At 37.1% G+C, this 15328-nt stretch overlaps 1 protein-coding gene and 2 long non-coding RNA genes across 3 annotated transcripts; all 3 read right to left on the bottom strand.

Annotated features, from left to right (window-relative positions):
• Positions 1-2307: 2307 nt before the first annotated feature.
• Positions 2308-3394, bottom strand: LOC146935717 (uncharacterized). The gene is made up of 2 exons (XR_015030337.1): positions 3268-3394; positions 2308-2770 (listed from the first exon to the last, which is right to left on the bottom strand). It is a non-coding gene; the product is annotated as an uncharacterized LOC146935717 (long non-coding RNA).
• Positions 3395-8494: 5100 nt separating this feature from the next.
• LOC146935716 (uncharacterized) lies at positions 8495-11156 on the bottom strand. The gene is made up of 2 exons (XR_015030335.1): positions 10171-11156; positions 8495-8746 (listed from the first exon to the last, which is right to left on the bottom strand). It is a non-coding gene; the product is annotated as an uncharacterized LOC146935716 (long non-coding RNA).
• Positions 11157-11977: 821 nt separating this feature from the next.
• Positions 11978-15040, bottom strand: LOC146935715 (uncharacterized). Its single transcript, XM_085749087.1, has 2 exons — positions 12809-15040; positions 11978-12007 (listed from the first exon to the last, which is right to left on the bottom strand). The coding sequence occupies exons 1-2, from the start codon at positions 15038-15040 to the stop codon at positions 11978-11980; spliced, it is 2262 nt and encodes a 753-aa protein (XP_085605213.1).
• Positions 15041-15328: the final 288 nt, after the last annotated feature.

The following is a 15328-nucleotide window of genomic DNA, read 5'->3' as shown; positions in this document are numbered from 1 at the left end:
GGTCAATGCTTGCTTCAGGTGTCGTCTCGATACGGAAATTCGTTGGTTTCTCGATCGTTTTGGGATTGTAACTGAATGGTGAAAACCATCTTTAAATGCTTTTTAGTCTTTAAGTATTTTATGTTTTCTTTTGTAATGGTTTTTCCATTTTAAGCATTTCGATGTAACCTGCCCATCAGTTGGCATTTTTAAATTAATGCCAAGTTTTTATTTCGAATCAAATTACTCTTGTGTAATTTTAATTTCTTGTAACATCGGTTTATATTTTTTCAAATATTTACCGTTTATGCGTAGAATTCTCTGATCTTCTTGTAGTTCTTCGATCTCATACGCATTATTCGAAAAAACTCTTAGAATTTTCCATGGTCCTTCCCAACTAGGAGACCATTTTCCTAAACATCGATCCTTTTTATCCATAGGCAAGATAACTTTCCAAACTAAGTCCCCTTGCAGGAATAATTTCGATTTAACTCTTTTGTTATAGGCTTTTGCTATTCTTTCTTTTTGCTTTGTAAGCACTTCTAAAGCCATTAATCTTTCTTCATCAATATCTACTAATTCATCCAACATCATATCCAAATATTGATTTGTTGGAATTTCGATTTGTCTTTGAATTCGAGTAGATTGAAGTAAGATTTCTGTTGGCAATACAGCATCATGGCCAAATGTTAATCAAAAAGGAGTAGTATTTATAGATTCTTTAGGAGAAGTTCGAACTGCCCATAAAGCTTCATAAAGAAACTCATGCCATTCTTTGGGTTTTTTCTTTTGGCTAGCTTTTCTTTTGATTATAGTAATCAAATTCTTATTTGCTGCTTCTACCTGACCATTTGCCTGAGCATAATATGGTGTTGAAGTCAACAATTTATATCCTATTTCTTCAGCAAATTTTACCATCTTTCGACCAGTAAATACAGATCCTTGATCTGTAGTAATAGTTTCTGGTATGCCAAATCTATAAATAATAAATTTTTGAATGAAGTTTATAACTTCATCTTGAGTAACATCTTTTAGTGGAACAGCTTCTATCCATTTAGTGAAATAATCTATTCCAACCAAAATATATTTGTAGCCTTTGGATGACTTAGGTTTAATTTCCCCAATTACATCTAAAGCCCATCCTCTGAATGGCCAAGGTTTCACTATTGAATGTAATTCACTGGCTGGTACTTTTTGAATTCCAGCATGTTCTTGACATTCTTTACAACCTTTAGCAAAATTTATGCAATCTTTTAACATGGTTGGCCAATAAACACCTTGTCGAAACAAAAGCCATTTTATTTTATGGCCTGCTTGATGTGTACCACAAGCACCACTATGAGTATTCGATACAGCCAAATATGCTTCTGCTTCACTAAGGCATTTAAGTAAAACTCCTTCTGGAGTCTTTTTAAATAATTCATTGCCTATTATCACATAACTCAAGGCTCTATATTTGACTTTTCTACAAGTTGTGCCATCTGGATTTTCCAAAAAATTGACTATGGGTTTTCGCCAATCATTATCATCCAAATTGTAATGACCAAAATTTCAGAAAATTTTGCACTCTGAAGGTATCCTTGAGATGCTTCCATGCCCCCAAGTTTTGGTCTTAACAATTTGTTAGGCACAATGTCTATCGAATTACGCTTTGTTTTAATTTCAATAACCTCTTGCTCTTGTTCCTTCGAAAGTTTGTATCCAGAAGCTAATTGAGCTAAATCATTAGCTTCTTGATTTTCTGCTCTAGGAACATGTTGAACTTCAATTTGAACAAAATGTTTAAGTAATGCATTAACTATAGTGTAATACATTATCAAAGTTTCTTTGAGGCATTTATATTCTTTTGTTATTTGCTTTATTACTAATTCAGAATCACCTCTAATAATTAAACATTTTGCCCCCAGTTCGAGCAAAATCTCTAAACCATTTATTAAGGCTTCATATTCTGCCTCATTATTCGAACAATATTGGCTAATTCGAAATTTATATTTGGTTACTTCATTTGTTGGTGAAACAATAACTATACCTATTCCAGAACCATTTTTATGACTAGACCCGTCGAAATACAATGTCCATGGAAATGTTTCGATGCCCCCAGTCACAGGTTCTTCAATGGAATGATCAGCAATAAAATCAGCCACTATTTGGCCTTTCACAGTTTTCAAAGATTGATAAGTTAAAGAATATTCTGTGAGTGCCAAAGCCCATTTACCAACTCTACTATGCAGAATAGGTTTAGATAACATGTGCTTAATAATATCGAAATGGGAATAAACATAAACATCAAAAGGTCTTATATAATGCTTAAGTTTCACACATGAGAAATACAAACAAAGACATAATTTTTCACTAGGATGATATCTTGTTTCAACATCACTTAAAACTCTACTAAGATAATAAATGGCTCTTTCTACACCATTTTCATCCTCTTGTGCTAACATACTCCCTATAGTTCTTTCAGATGATGCTATATATAACTTCATCTTTTTGTCTTTCAACAAAGGTGAAAGAATAGGAGGATTAGATAAATATGACTTTATGTCTTCAAATGCCTTTTGGTGTTCAGGCTCCCATCTAAAAATTTCCTCTTTCTTTAATCGAAGTAATGACGAGAATGCTTGTGCTCTGCCACTTAGATTAGATATAAATCTTCTGAGGAAATTTATTTTGCCTAATAAAGACTGCAACTCTTTTTTGGTAGAGGGTGCTTTAGCCTCCATTATAGCTTTAGTCTTATTTTGATTGATTTCGATGCCCTTTTTATGGACAACAAATCCTAAAAAATCACCTGCACAAACACCAAACGCACATTTTAATGGATTCATTTTTAATCCATATTGTCTCATCCTTTCGAATGATAAACGTAAATGTTCTAAGTGTTTGTTTTCAGAAGATGATTTCACAACAATATCATCAATGTAAATTTGCATAAAATCTTCAATTAAATCATGAAACATTGAATTCATTGCTCTTTGATATGTAGCACCAGCATTTTTAAAACCAAATGGCATTACTATCCACTCATAACATCCTAATGCCCCTGGGCATCGAAATGCTGTTTCAGAAACATCTTCTTCAGCAATAAATATTTGATTATAACCTGAATAACCATCAAGCATACTCAAATATTCGAAACCTGCTGCAGAATCTACCAACATTTCTGCTACTGGCATAGGATATTCATCTTTAGGAGTGGCGAGATTTAAATCTCTAAAATCAATACAAACTCTTATACTTCCATTTTTCTTTTTAACAGGAACTACATTAGCTAACCAATCAACATACCTTGCAGGTCTGATGAAGCCACATTTGAGGAGTCTTTCGATCTCTTCTTTTATTTTTGGTAGAATCTCTGGTGCAAACCTTCTTGGAATTTGCTTCACTGGTTTCTTGTCTGTCCTGATTGGCAATTGCAACTCTACAACCTTTCTACTCAAACCAGGAATTTCATGATAATCCCAAGCAAAGCAATCCTTGTAATTTTTCAAAAGCGCCACAATTCGATCTCTGAAGCTCTTAGGAATCTTTGAACTTATGTATGTTGGTCTTTTTACAGAACCATCTCCTATATCCACTTCTTCAAGAGGATCTTGGGCCTTCATTTTTATTGTAGATTCCATTGGATCTTCTTCAAAACCCAAAGGTTCATCATCGTAAATACAGTCTAATTTTTGATCATCAACGAGGTCATCAGAATTATTTTCTACTGAAGCATCGAAGACCTCTTCTTCTTTGGCTGTTTCAGCCAAATCGAAGTTTTTCTCGGCTACATAAGCCGTAATCTTTTCCCATATGCTGGGCTCAACCATTGATCAATTATTGATATCCCACCCAGTTGGTGAGATTCCATTTGCTGAATATCCTTGGTCATCAGTAACCCTCTTGTACGAAGTACTTCTTGTCTTCAGCAAATCTGTTTCCTTTACAGGTATCTTCTCATGGCAATCTTCATTGTTCACCACTACGAAGTCATCGTCGAATGCAGTTTTCCAACGAAAACCCCATTCTGGTGCAAGTTTTACAAAGAATTTTTCTTCTTTAGTCATAGAACTTGATGCATCATTTTCCATGAATGGTGCAATATATTGAAGCTGTTTGTCAAAGTTCTTTTTGTTGATATTTTGATTATCAACTTCAGCTTTGAAATAATAACTCTGATCAGCCTCAATATTCTCTACCAAACCATCTTTCCTCCAAATCACAATCCTTTGATGCATTGTAGAAGGAACTGCACCTACAGCATGGATCCATTCCCTCCCTAATAATGCATTGAAATTGGCTTTAGAAGGAACTACCAAAAACACAGTTGCTCTGGTTATGCTTCCTACTACCAATTCTAGTTCGATAACACCAAGAGATTGTCCAGTAGATCCCTCATAATTAGTGAGCACTACATTATGTGGTTTCAAATCACATTCATAAATACCAAGTTTCCTTAGAAAAGATTGTGGTAGGAGATTAACAGTAGCACCACCATCTACTAACACTTTGTTAATTCCAACACCATTTAATTTAGCTTGAATAAACAAAGGCTTTAAATGAAGCTTCATGCTATCATCAGGTTTTTCGAACACTGCATGTTGATCTTCGATGCAGCCATTGTTCATAACGTAATAACACAGAGGCCTATGACGAGCCATTTCCTTAGTGAAATCACATTCATCATCATGATTGGCCTTCGAAGATACATCATATGCATATTCAATTGGTAGTACAGAAACCACACATATAATGTCAAGACTTGATTCAGAATCTGAAAAAGTAGAAGTTAGAATATCATCATCCCCTTTGGGGATGTTTAAAGCAGAAGATAATGGAGGGAAAATTCTTTCAGTAGCTGGTTTTTTAACCATTTCGAAAACTATTGGTTGTTTTCCCTTACTTTTGTCATCATTAGTGACATCTTTCAAAACTCCTTCCTTTTTCTGGCGTTGAAAATGGCGCCATTGAGTTCTAGTCATAGGATTCTTACCTTTATAGTTATTTTTGTAAGCATACTTGTTAGGATTAGAACTCTCTGGTTGGTCTGGAACTTTGACAGCTCTTTTTACCCATTTTGTTGGTGGTGCTGGAGGCGCAGAATGACCAGTTTTCTTGCCCCCAGAGAAAACCCAAGTATCAATAGGAGACTTCGATGAAGGAACGAACGTCTTCTTATGGTTATTCACTTGATACTTCTCTGAAGTTTTCATCTTGTAAGGAACACCTCTTTTGTTAAAGCCAAATTTAGAACGGTTCTCGAACCACCCTCCTTTACGTTTTGTTTGAGGTTGATATCCTTCAACTGATTTCGCAGCTTCTTTATCGAACACTGCACTGCATCGAGGACAAAGCATAGCATTGGTGTTAGATATTTTACATCGGTTTAAAAAATCAACCAAATCTTCTTCAGCCTTTGGATATGCTTTCTCCATTTCCTTGGCCAATTGATCTTCAGTAACCACTGGCTCTTCAATTTGATGGTCCTCAGTAACCATTTCTGCATCAATATTCTCTGAAATTTCCACCATATTGATAGAAATACCAGCAAACATGGATTCTGCCACATTGGCAGAAACATCAGCAAACATGGACTCTGCCTTTTTCATAGGATCTCCATCCACTTGCTGTTTTGATTTCTCTCCAAATTTCAGCCTCCCTTCATCAAGAGCTTTTTGTACAGAATCCCTGAAACGAGTACATCGAGATAGGTTATGACCTAAAAAACCATGGAATTTACAAAATCCTCTTTTCTTCCTTTGTTCCAAAGGAGGCAACTTCATATTAGGTGGCACTAATATTATGCCATCATTAACTAAAAGATCAAAAATTTCTTCACTTTTAGTCATATCAAAAGTATAAGTTTTAGAAGGATATTTGTCACTCTTGGGATCTTCAGGATTTTTTCCATTGGATGGCCTCAACATTTTACAAGCATATGGAGGTCCATCTTTTATTTCTGCTAGGTTTATATCATTGTCTTCAACGATATCTAAACCCCAATCGAATTCGGGTTCACTATCTCCTGTTTCTATATAGGCAATTTTTTCCTTTTTAGGAAATTTGTTATGAGTTCTAGTTTTTTCAGCTTTAAGTCTTTCAACTTGTCGAACTCTGTCTGCCAATTGGGCCATGTCTCTTAAGTACTGGGTATCTAATTTCTTTCGAACAGAATAATCGAGGCCACCAGCAGCCATTTCGACCAATTCATATTCTGGAACAGAAGTAAAACATCTAGCCTTAAGGAGACGAAACCTATTGAGATAATCATCGATTGACTCATGACTTTTACGTCGAACACTGGCCAATTCTTTCAAACTAATCTTAGATTGACCCATGTAAAATTGTTCATGAAAGGCTTTTTCTAATTGGTTCCAACTATAAATTGAATGAGGAGGTAAAGTTGTAAACCAAGTAAAAGCATTTTTTGTCAAAGAACTTGGGAAATATTTCATTCTCAAATTTTCATTTTCTGCAATATTTCCTGCTTCCATGAGAAACCTAGCAATGTGTTCGACAGTAGATTCATTAGTTTCTCCAGCAAATTTGGTAAACTTTGGAATTTTCCAATTTCTAGGCAATTCAGCGTCTAAAACATACTCAGACAAAGGAGACACAAAATTTGGTCTATGTAAACCCATATTAAAACCATTTTGGGCTAACAAAGCCTCGACAATACCCGCTATATTATTCTGACCATCGAAATTGTTTCGACGGGCTTGTAAAACCACTTGATCGGCATCTTGGTTTCTATTAACCAAAATGGGTTGTCTTTCAGGTTCTGCCTGAACTTGTGGTTGTACTACTTGTGGTTGGACAATATTTTCATGATTTCGAACCACTGGTTCATCAGCAATTATTTCAATTGCCCTCAAATTTCGATTTTGAGGCAATTGGGTATTTTGGATTGGTGGAGCGCCAAAGAAATTAGCAATTCTTTCCATTTGATCAGACAACCTTTGATAACTAGTGCTGGTGTCTCGAATTAAAGGATTTATGACAGTACCAATTTGTTGGGTCATCATATTAACCATATCATGATTAGTTTCTTCCATAGTTTGCCTAATGGCAGCCATAGAAGCATTGGTTAAATTTTGTTGGGGACTTCTATATGTGGTAGATACCCCAGGACCAAAAAGTTGTGGTAATGAAACATTTAAATTTTCTGAAAACATATTACCACTAGTTTGTAAGCCTTGCATCAATGATGATGGCATACCATATGGCATTGATCTATGATCCCAAACTCCTTGAATAGAAGTATTATTTGGATAATCATGGGAAGTTTGGGTAACCATCGAAGGCATGGCTTGAGAAATTACTGTGGCCATCGAAGGCATGGCCTGAGACGATATTTGAGTGGCTGTATTACTAGTTGGAACAGCCTGTGATGTTCTAACATTCTCTGGGGATGGAACATCATCTTCAACCGTCACTTGATCCACATCTTCATTTGAAGATGTTGGATTTGTTTTCTTTTGGTTGTTAGCGCGTGTCATATTAAAAAGCAATTTCTTGTTTCTTAATTGCATACACAACAAAACAAACCAGAATTAAAAGAAACTCTAACAAAAACTATAAACAAAAAGCACAAACAGTCCCACCGGGTGTGCCAATTTGTTTACGTTGGATTTTCGTAAACAACCGCTGGTTTACAAATGGTAACTTGCAAGATCAACCAGTAAATCTTAGGACATATTGTGTTTGTTCTTGTTGTTAGAAATTCTGTGTCTCTGGTGTCGAAAATATAAGAAATATGATAAAAACAATCGAATTCAATCCACTTGAACTCAATCGAACTTAATAAAGTAAAGTGCAAGAACACTTAAAGAAAAAAAGGTAAATTGTATTGATTAAACAAAAGTTGGTACACAGATTCATACATTGCAACTTGTGACTCGTTTCTCGCTTCCATACGGATACTTTGAGTGTAAGTTTGTATGATGGAATTGTGACCCGTTTTTCCTATGAAAAACTACTATTTATACTAAGTCTAGAAATAACTACACTTCTTTGAAATTCAAACTACAACTGCCACAAGTCGACAGTTTTGCTTATTTGAAAACAAACTTAAAATACAAACTGACTTAAAGAATAACTGTTGATAACCACCTTCGAAAACTGCTCTGTCGAAGTCTTCTACCATCTTCGAACCTAAATTTGCTTTCAATACAACACTCTGTTCGAATCTTCTTTAAATCTAGGTCAACTATACCTTGACCACATTTATTACAGCTAGTAAAATATATTGGCTAACACCCTGTGCATCACCTCCTATACTTGACCATTCGTCTATCTCACCCACAAGATCACATAATCATTCTCCTACCTCCTCCACCACCATGACATCCTCTTCCCCATCCACTAATACACTCGATATCTCCTTATCACCAACACCCTTTGTAACACCCCGTTCTCCGAACAACGTAATATTAATTATTATAATCAGAGTAATCACACAACGGAGTGTCACACTACTTTTCAAAAATTCATAAATAGAAAATATCTATTTATTTAAGGCCAACATAAAGAATCTTAATAAACTGCAGCGGAATAATTCTTTAAAATATAATTTCAACCAAAATTCAACATTAATGAAAATCTTGGCACAAAGGCCCCAACATAATTCAACTTTATTTTCAACAACGATAAACTCTAATAGCAAGTCTTTTCCAAAATATGTGATACATAAAAGAATGAGAAGACATTCGCAACGATTTCCCCATCCTAGTATGTATCAGAGCCCTAGACACTTGAGCCGACCAAACCTACAAGTCATCAGTACCTGCACATTACCTACGGTCGAGGCAACATATACGCAGAAGGGGTGAGAAACTTATCCAATAATAATAATATATAATTCATCAAATTAATGAAAACAACAAAGCATATCACAACAGGCATCATTAATAATGTATTTAAATAAACACATAAGCAACGACATAATTATTTTCAGCAACAAGGTACAACAACAACGACAACAACAACATTATCCACAACGACACCGACAACTCGACAATGCGACAACGACAACAACTCGACAATGCTACAACGACAACAACAACCCAACAATGCTACGACAACAACAACTAATGCATCATGCAGGTGGTACCAATCTACGCGCGTTGAATGCTAAGCATTCCAGGGCATAAGCCCCCAACGATTTGGATGGTTAAAGAATCCCAGGGCATAAGCCCCCAACAGGTGAATGATGAACATTCCAGGGCATAAGCCCCCAACGGGTTGAATGATGAACATTCCAGGGCATAAGCCCCCAACAGATGTGAGTATGCAAATGGACTCAACTTGTGTATATCAACATACAACTTCAACAGCGACTACAACAACAACATATGTGCCTAAAACAATTATGACACACTCCCCAACTTTGACATTAGATGATGCAACAACGTCAACAACGGAAATCAACAACATAGCATATATATAAATCAATTACATTCATCTCAAAGTCTAAAACATCCCCCAAAAGCAATTAAGTTTTGATCAATAGAACATAAGTCAAATATCAATAAAACACCTCAACTAAATCCCTAACACTTAAGTTTGAAGTTGGAAAACCAACCATAAGTTTTTGGACTAACTAGAGATTAGTTATGCTAAGTTTTTCTTAAAATTTTCTGAAGACCCACCTGAACTATTTTTATCATAACTCAAAATCTACAAATCTTTTCCACTCCAAACCAAGGCCATTATAAATCTAACTTAATTATCTACAACTTTCATGTTTACACCGAAAGCTAATTCAACACAGAAACGGGTGAAAATCAGTGAACAATCGAGGAGAAAGTTTGCAGAAAACGTGCCACGATTTTGGAAAACGTGCCACGTTTTTACGACCAGAAAAACCCAACTTTCGACATTTTAAAATCGTGCCACGATGCCCAAAACGTGCCACGCTTTTGACAGTACCAGGTCAAAAAAACAGCTTTTCAAAAGTGCGATTTCAACATAGTTTCACCCGAAAATCCCATCTTTGATCCCTTAATCACCCAAATTGTCTTAGAAACATGTTTACAGGTTTAGTATACAACATAGGGAACAAAACAACATATAATTATGCAATTCAACAACAAATTTCATCATAATTCATCATCTATCATAACTTCTCAAACCCTAGAAACCAAGAACAACAAATTCATCAATTTTCAAATTATATATCACGATTATTGAAAGGAATCCCACCCTTACCTTAATTCAGCAAAAATGAACGAATAGCTACAACAATCGATTCCTTCCTAGCTCTCTCTTGGTTCTTCTCCTCTTCCTCTCCAAAACCAGTTGTTTCTCAATTGTACGTGAAAATGTTTCTGTTCTCACTTTTCTTTCTTTTACTCTCAAAAATATAACTCTTTCCTTTTCTCACTTAACTCCCACTAAACTCTCATAATTATTTACTTAATTCTCATTAACTAAAATAAATACTATTTCTACCTATTTCTATTTCTCCTATTATTTCCACAAATAATAAGACAATATTCATTCAAATAAAACACAACTCTATAAATCATATAATAAAATAGCATCACACCATATATCACATAAAATCACCCAAAACACATATTTCACATAAAATCATCTATTTAACAAATAAATTCATATAAAAATACTCACACATCTACTAAAAATAATTAAATAAAAATGGGGTGTTACAACTCTCCCCAACTTATAGAATTTCGTCCTCGAAATATTACCTCAAGCAAACAACTCAGGATATGACTCCTGCATCTTACTCTCCAACTCCCAAGTAAGACTTTCACCAGTTGCTCCTCCCCAAACAACTCTCACTAGAGGTATATCTTTGCCTCTCAACGTCTTCACCTTGCGATCATCAATCCTCAAAGGTAAAGTCTCCACCGTAAGGTTGTCTCTAACTTGCACATCATCTCTAGGAATAACATGTGAAGGATCCGCTACATACTTCCGAAGTTGCGACACATGAAACACATCATGCAAGTTCGAAAGATGTGGTGGCAACCCGACTCTATAAGCCACCGTGCCAATTCTCTCAGATATTTGATAAGGACCAATAAATTTTGGAGTTAACTTCTTGGACTTCAATGCACGACCCACACCGGTCATAGGAGTGACTCTCAAGAACACATGGTCACCCTCTTGAAACTCAAGGTCTTTCCTACGCTTGTCATGATAACTCTTCTGTCGACTCTGCGACTCTTTCATATGCTCTCTTATCATCTTAACCTTCTCTGTAGTCTGCTGAACTATTTCAGGTCCCAACATAATACTTTCACCCGACTCAAACCAACATAAAGGAGTCCTACACCTTCGACCATATAAAGCTTCGAAAGGTGCCATACCAATACTCGAATGGTAACTATTGTTGTACGTGAACTCTATCAATGGTAGGTGACTGTCCTAAGCTCCACCTTGCTCAAGTACACACACCCTCAACAAATCTTCTAATGATTGAATCGTTCTTTCTGACTGACCATCTGTTTGCGGATGATACGCTGAACTCAACTTCAGCTGAGAGTCCAAAGCTTCTTGCAAGCTCTTCCAAAATCTCGAAGCAAACCTCGGATCTCTATCCGACACAATACTCGACGGGACACCATGCAACTTCACAATATTATGAATATAAATCTCCGCCAACTGAGCTACCGAATAAGTGATATTAATTGGAATAAAATGTGCCGACTTCGTCAATCTATCGACAACAACCCAAATGGCATCATGCCCTCTTTGAGTGTTTGGTAAACTAGTCACAAAATCCATGGAGATGCTATCCCATTTCCATTCAGGCACATCTAAAGGCGTCAACAAACCAGCAGGCTTCTGATGTTCAACTTTCGATTTCTGACAAGTCAAACAAGCATATACAAATTGTGCGACATCTCGCTTCAACCCAGACCACCAAAACAGTTTCTTCAAGTCGTGGTACATCTTTGTAGTTCCCATGGATACTCAAGTTGCTTCTGTGACTTTCTTCTAAAATCAACTTTTTCAATTCATTATTATCAGGAATACAAATCCTACCTCAGAATCTCAACATTCCTTGATTATCAACCTGAAAATCACCATTTGCATTCTGATTACTAGCACCCATCAAGTCTACAAATTTCACATCAACCTCCTGGGCTTCTTTGATACTCTTCAAGAAATCATTATTAATTTTCAGCATACCCAACTGCACACTCTGAGGTGCCAATTCACAAACAAGACTTAAGTCTCTAAACTGTTCCAGCAATTCAAATTCTTTCACCATCATAGCTGACATGTGCAACGTCTTCCGACTCAAGGCATCTGCAACCACATTAGCTTTACCCGGATGATAATTCAAACCAAAATCATAATCTTTCAACAACTCTAGCCACCTTCTCTGCCTCATATTCAACTCATTTTGATCAAATAAATATTTCAAACTTTTATGATCACTAAACACTTCAAATCTGGAACCATATAAATAATGTCTCCAAATTTTCAACACAAAAACCACAGCAGCCAACTCTAAATCATGTGTAGGATAATTCTTCTCATGAATTCTCAACTGTCTAGAAGCATAAGCCACTACCTTACCATCTTGCATCAGCACACCACCCAAGCCCAACTTGGACGCGTCACAATAAACAACAAAAGGTTTATCTGGCTCTGGCAAAATCAAAATTGGAGCCGTCGTCAATCTTCGCTTCAACTCATTGAAATTACTCTCACACTGAGCATCCCACACAAAAGCTTTACCTTTACCGGTCAACTGAGTCAATGGAAGTGCCAACCTCGAAAATCCTTCGATAAATCTACGGTAATAACCAGCCAAACCAAGAAAACTTCTAATCTCCGTAACTGACTTAGGAGTCTCCCACTGTGATACCGCTTCAACCTTCGATGGGTCCACTGCAATACCACTACCAGAAATAATATGGCCAAGGAAACTTACTTCACTTAACCATAACTCGCACTTTGACAATTTTGCATACAACTTCTTTTCTTTCAGCACCTGCAACACAATCTTCAGATGTTCTGCATGCTCTTCTTCAGTCTTAGAATAAATCAAGATATCATCAATAAATACAACAACAAACTTATCCAGAAAAGCATGAAAAATTCTGTTCATATACTCCATGAACACACCTGGCGCATTAGTGACACCGAAGGGCATCACTTTATACTCATAATGGCCATACCGTGTCCTAAAGGCCTTCTTCTGCATATCTTCATCCTTCACCTTAATCTGATGGTAACCTGACCTCAAATCAATTTTACTAAACACGCGAGCACCCACTAATTGATCCATCAAGTCGTCAATTCTCGGAAGTGGATACCTGTTCTTTATCGTCACTTTATTAAGCTGACGGTAATCTATGCACAATCTCATGCTACCATCCTTCTTCTTCACCAACAATACCGGCGCTCCCCAAGGTGAGACACTCGGTCTTATAAACTTCTTATCAAGCAATTCTTCCAACTGCTTCTTCAATTCTGCCAACTCGGAGGCTGACATACGGTAAGGAGCCATCGACACAGGCTTCGTACCCGGTACAAGATCAATCGAAAATTCAACCTCCCTCTCTGGTGGCACATCTGGAATCTCATCAGGAAAAACTTCAGGAAATTCATTCACCACGGGCAATCTATCAATTATCGACTGACTCTCTACAGACAAATACGCCATCAAGGAAAACATTAAGTTTCCATCATGCTCTAACCGCTTCAGCTGCTTGGTAGATAAAAATTCTGCTCCACTCTCTTCTTCAGCAGAAGAAAAGTACACCGTCTTTCTAAAACAATTAATATGCACATGGTTGTATTCCAACCAGTTCATACCAAGGATCACATCCATACCCGTCAATGGCAAACATACAAGATCAACTTCAAAATCTCTACCATACATGGATATAGGGCAACTCTGACAAACAAACGATGTGGTTACTGAACCCTTAGCTGGAGTTTCAACAACCATTTCCACAGGCATACTTGACATAACTAAACCCAACTTATTTGCACAATCAACAGCAATGAAACAATGTGTAGCACCAGTATCAATAATAGCAATTAAAGGAGTACCATTAAAGAAACAAGTACCTCTGATAAGTCGATCTTCATTAGCCGTTTGTGTACCGGCCAATGCAAACACCTTCCCACTAGTCTGAGTCTTCTTAGGCTTCTTGCACTGAGAACTAAGATGACCCTCTTCATCACAATTGAAGCAAACCATGTCACCACGCTTGCACTCAGCCATGATATGCCCTTTCTTGCCACAACGATGACACTTCTTCTCATCCCGTTGAGTACATGCATTACTCTTGTGGCCTTTCTCACCACACTTGTAGCAAACTATCTCAGCTTGAACATCTCTTCCCTTGGGTCTCCTTTCCTCAGGCATCCTCTGTTTGCCCTTGTCAGCAGGGGCACTGTAAGGCTTCGGACGACTCTGCTGTCCCTTACCCCTACGGTCACTCATCACCTTGTAGTGAGCTTTGGTATCATCTTCATAGATTCTGCATCTGCTCACCAAAGCAGAAAAGTCACGGATCTGTTGGTAACCAATGGCCCGCATAATATCAGCACGCAGACCATTCTCAAACTTTATGCACTTGGAAAACTCAGCATTATCTCCAGTATAGTGTGGATAGAACTGAGCCAGCTCCACAAACTTGGCTGCATACTCTGTCACCGACATGTTTCCTTGCTTCAGCTCAAGGAACTCAATCTCTTTTCTTCCGCGAACATCCTCAGGGAAATATCTGCTTAGGAACTCTCTCCTAAACACAACCCAAGTCACAACTGCATCACCTTGCTCTAATTCAGGTAAGAGACTCATCCACCAGTCATCAGCTTCCTCAGCTAGCATGTGCGTACCAAAACGCACCTTCTGGTCATCAGTACATTGCATAACCCTGAAAACTCTTTCAACTTCTTTGAGCCATGTCTGTGCTCCATCAGGGTCGTACCTTCCTTTGAAAGTAGGAGGATGATTCCTCAGAAAGGCCTCCAACATTCTTACATCTGCATTAACACCAGCACCAACATTCTGTTGTTGTCCTATAGCTTGGGCTACAGCTTCCAACGCAGCAGCCACCGCAGCATCGTTTCTTCCAGCCATTCTATTTCTCTTGTAACAGATAATATTCGCAGCCTCCAGGTCTTTACTCTACATAACAACAAAAATCAGCACAACTAAGACAATATAAATTGTCAAACAACTCTACATGGCTCGACACGACTCTACTAATTGGCCGGACGGACCGACCTGCTCTGATACCAATTGTAACACCCCGTTCTCCCAACAACGTAATATTAATTATTATAATCAGAGTAATCACACAACGGAGTGTCACACTACTTTTCAAAAATTCATAAATAGAAAATATCTATTTATTTAAGGCCAACA

This window comes from Medicago sativa, chromosome 3, assembly GCF_051527215.1.
Source record: "Medicago sativa cultivar Bolivia chromosome 3, Bolivia_mono, whole genome shotgun sequence".
NCBI lineage: Eukaryota > Viridiplantae > Streptophyta > Magnoliopsida > Fabales > Fabaceae > Medicago > Medicago sativa.
Note: the sequence above shows the minus strand (reverse complement) of the source record. Positions and strands in the feature narration are given on the sequence as shown.

Coding starts and splice junctions, on each gene's coding strand:
- LOC146935715 (XM_085749087.1), bottom strand. CDS start 15,040: ATGGCTGGAAGAAACGATGCTGCGGTGGCTGCTGCGTTGGAAGCTGTA. Junction 12,008..12,808: donor ACCCATCGAAGGTTGAAGCG/GTATCACAGTGG, acceptor GGTGATTTTCAG/GTTGATAATCAAGGAATGTT.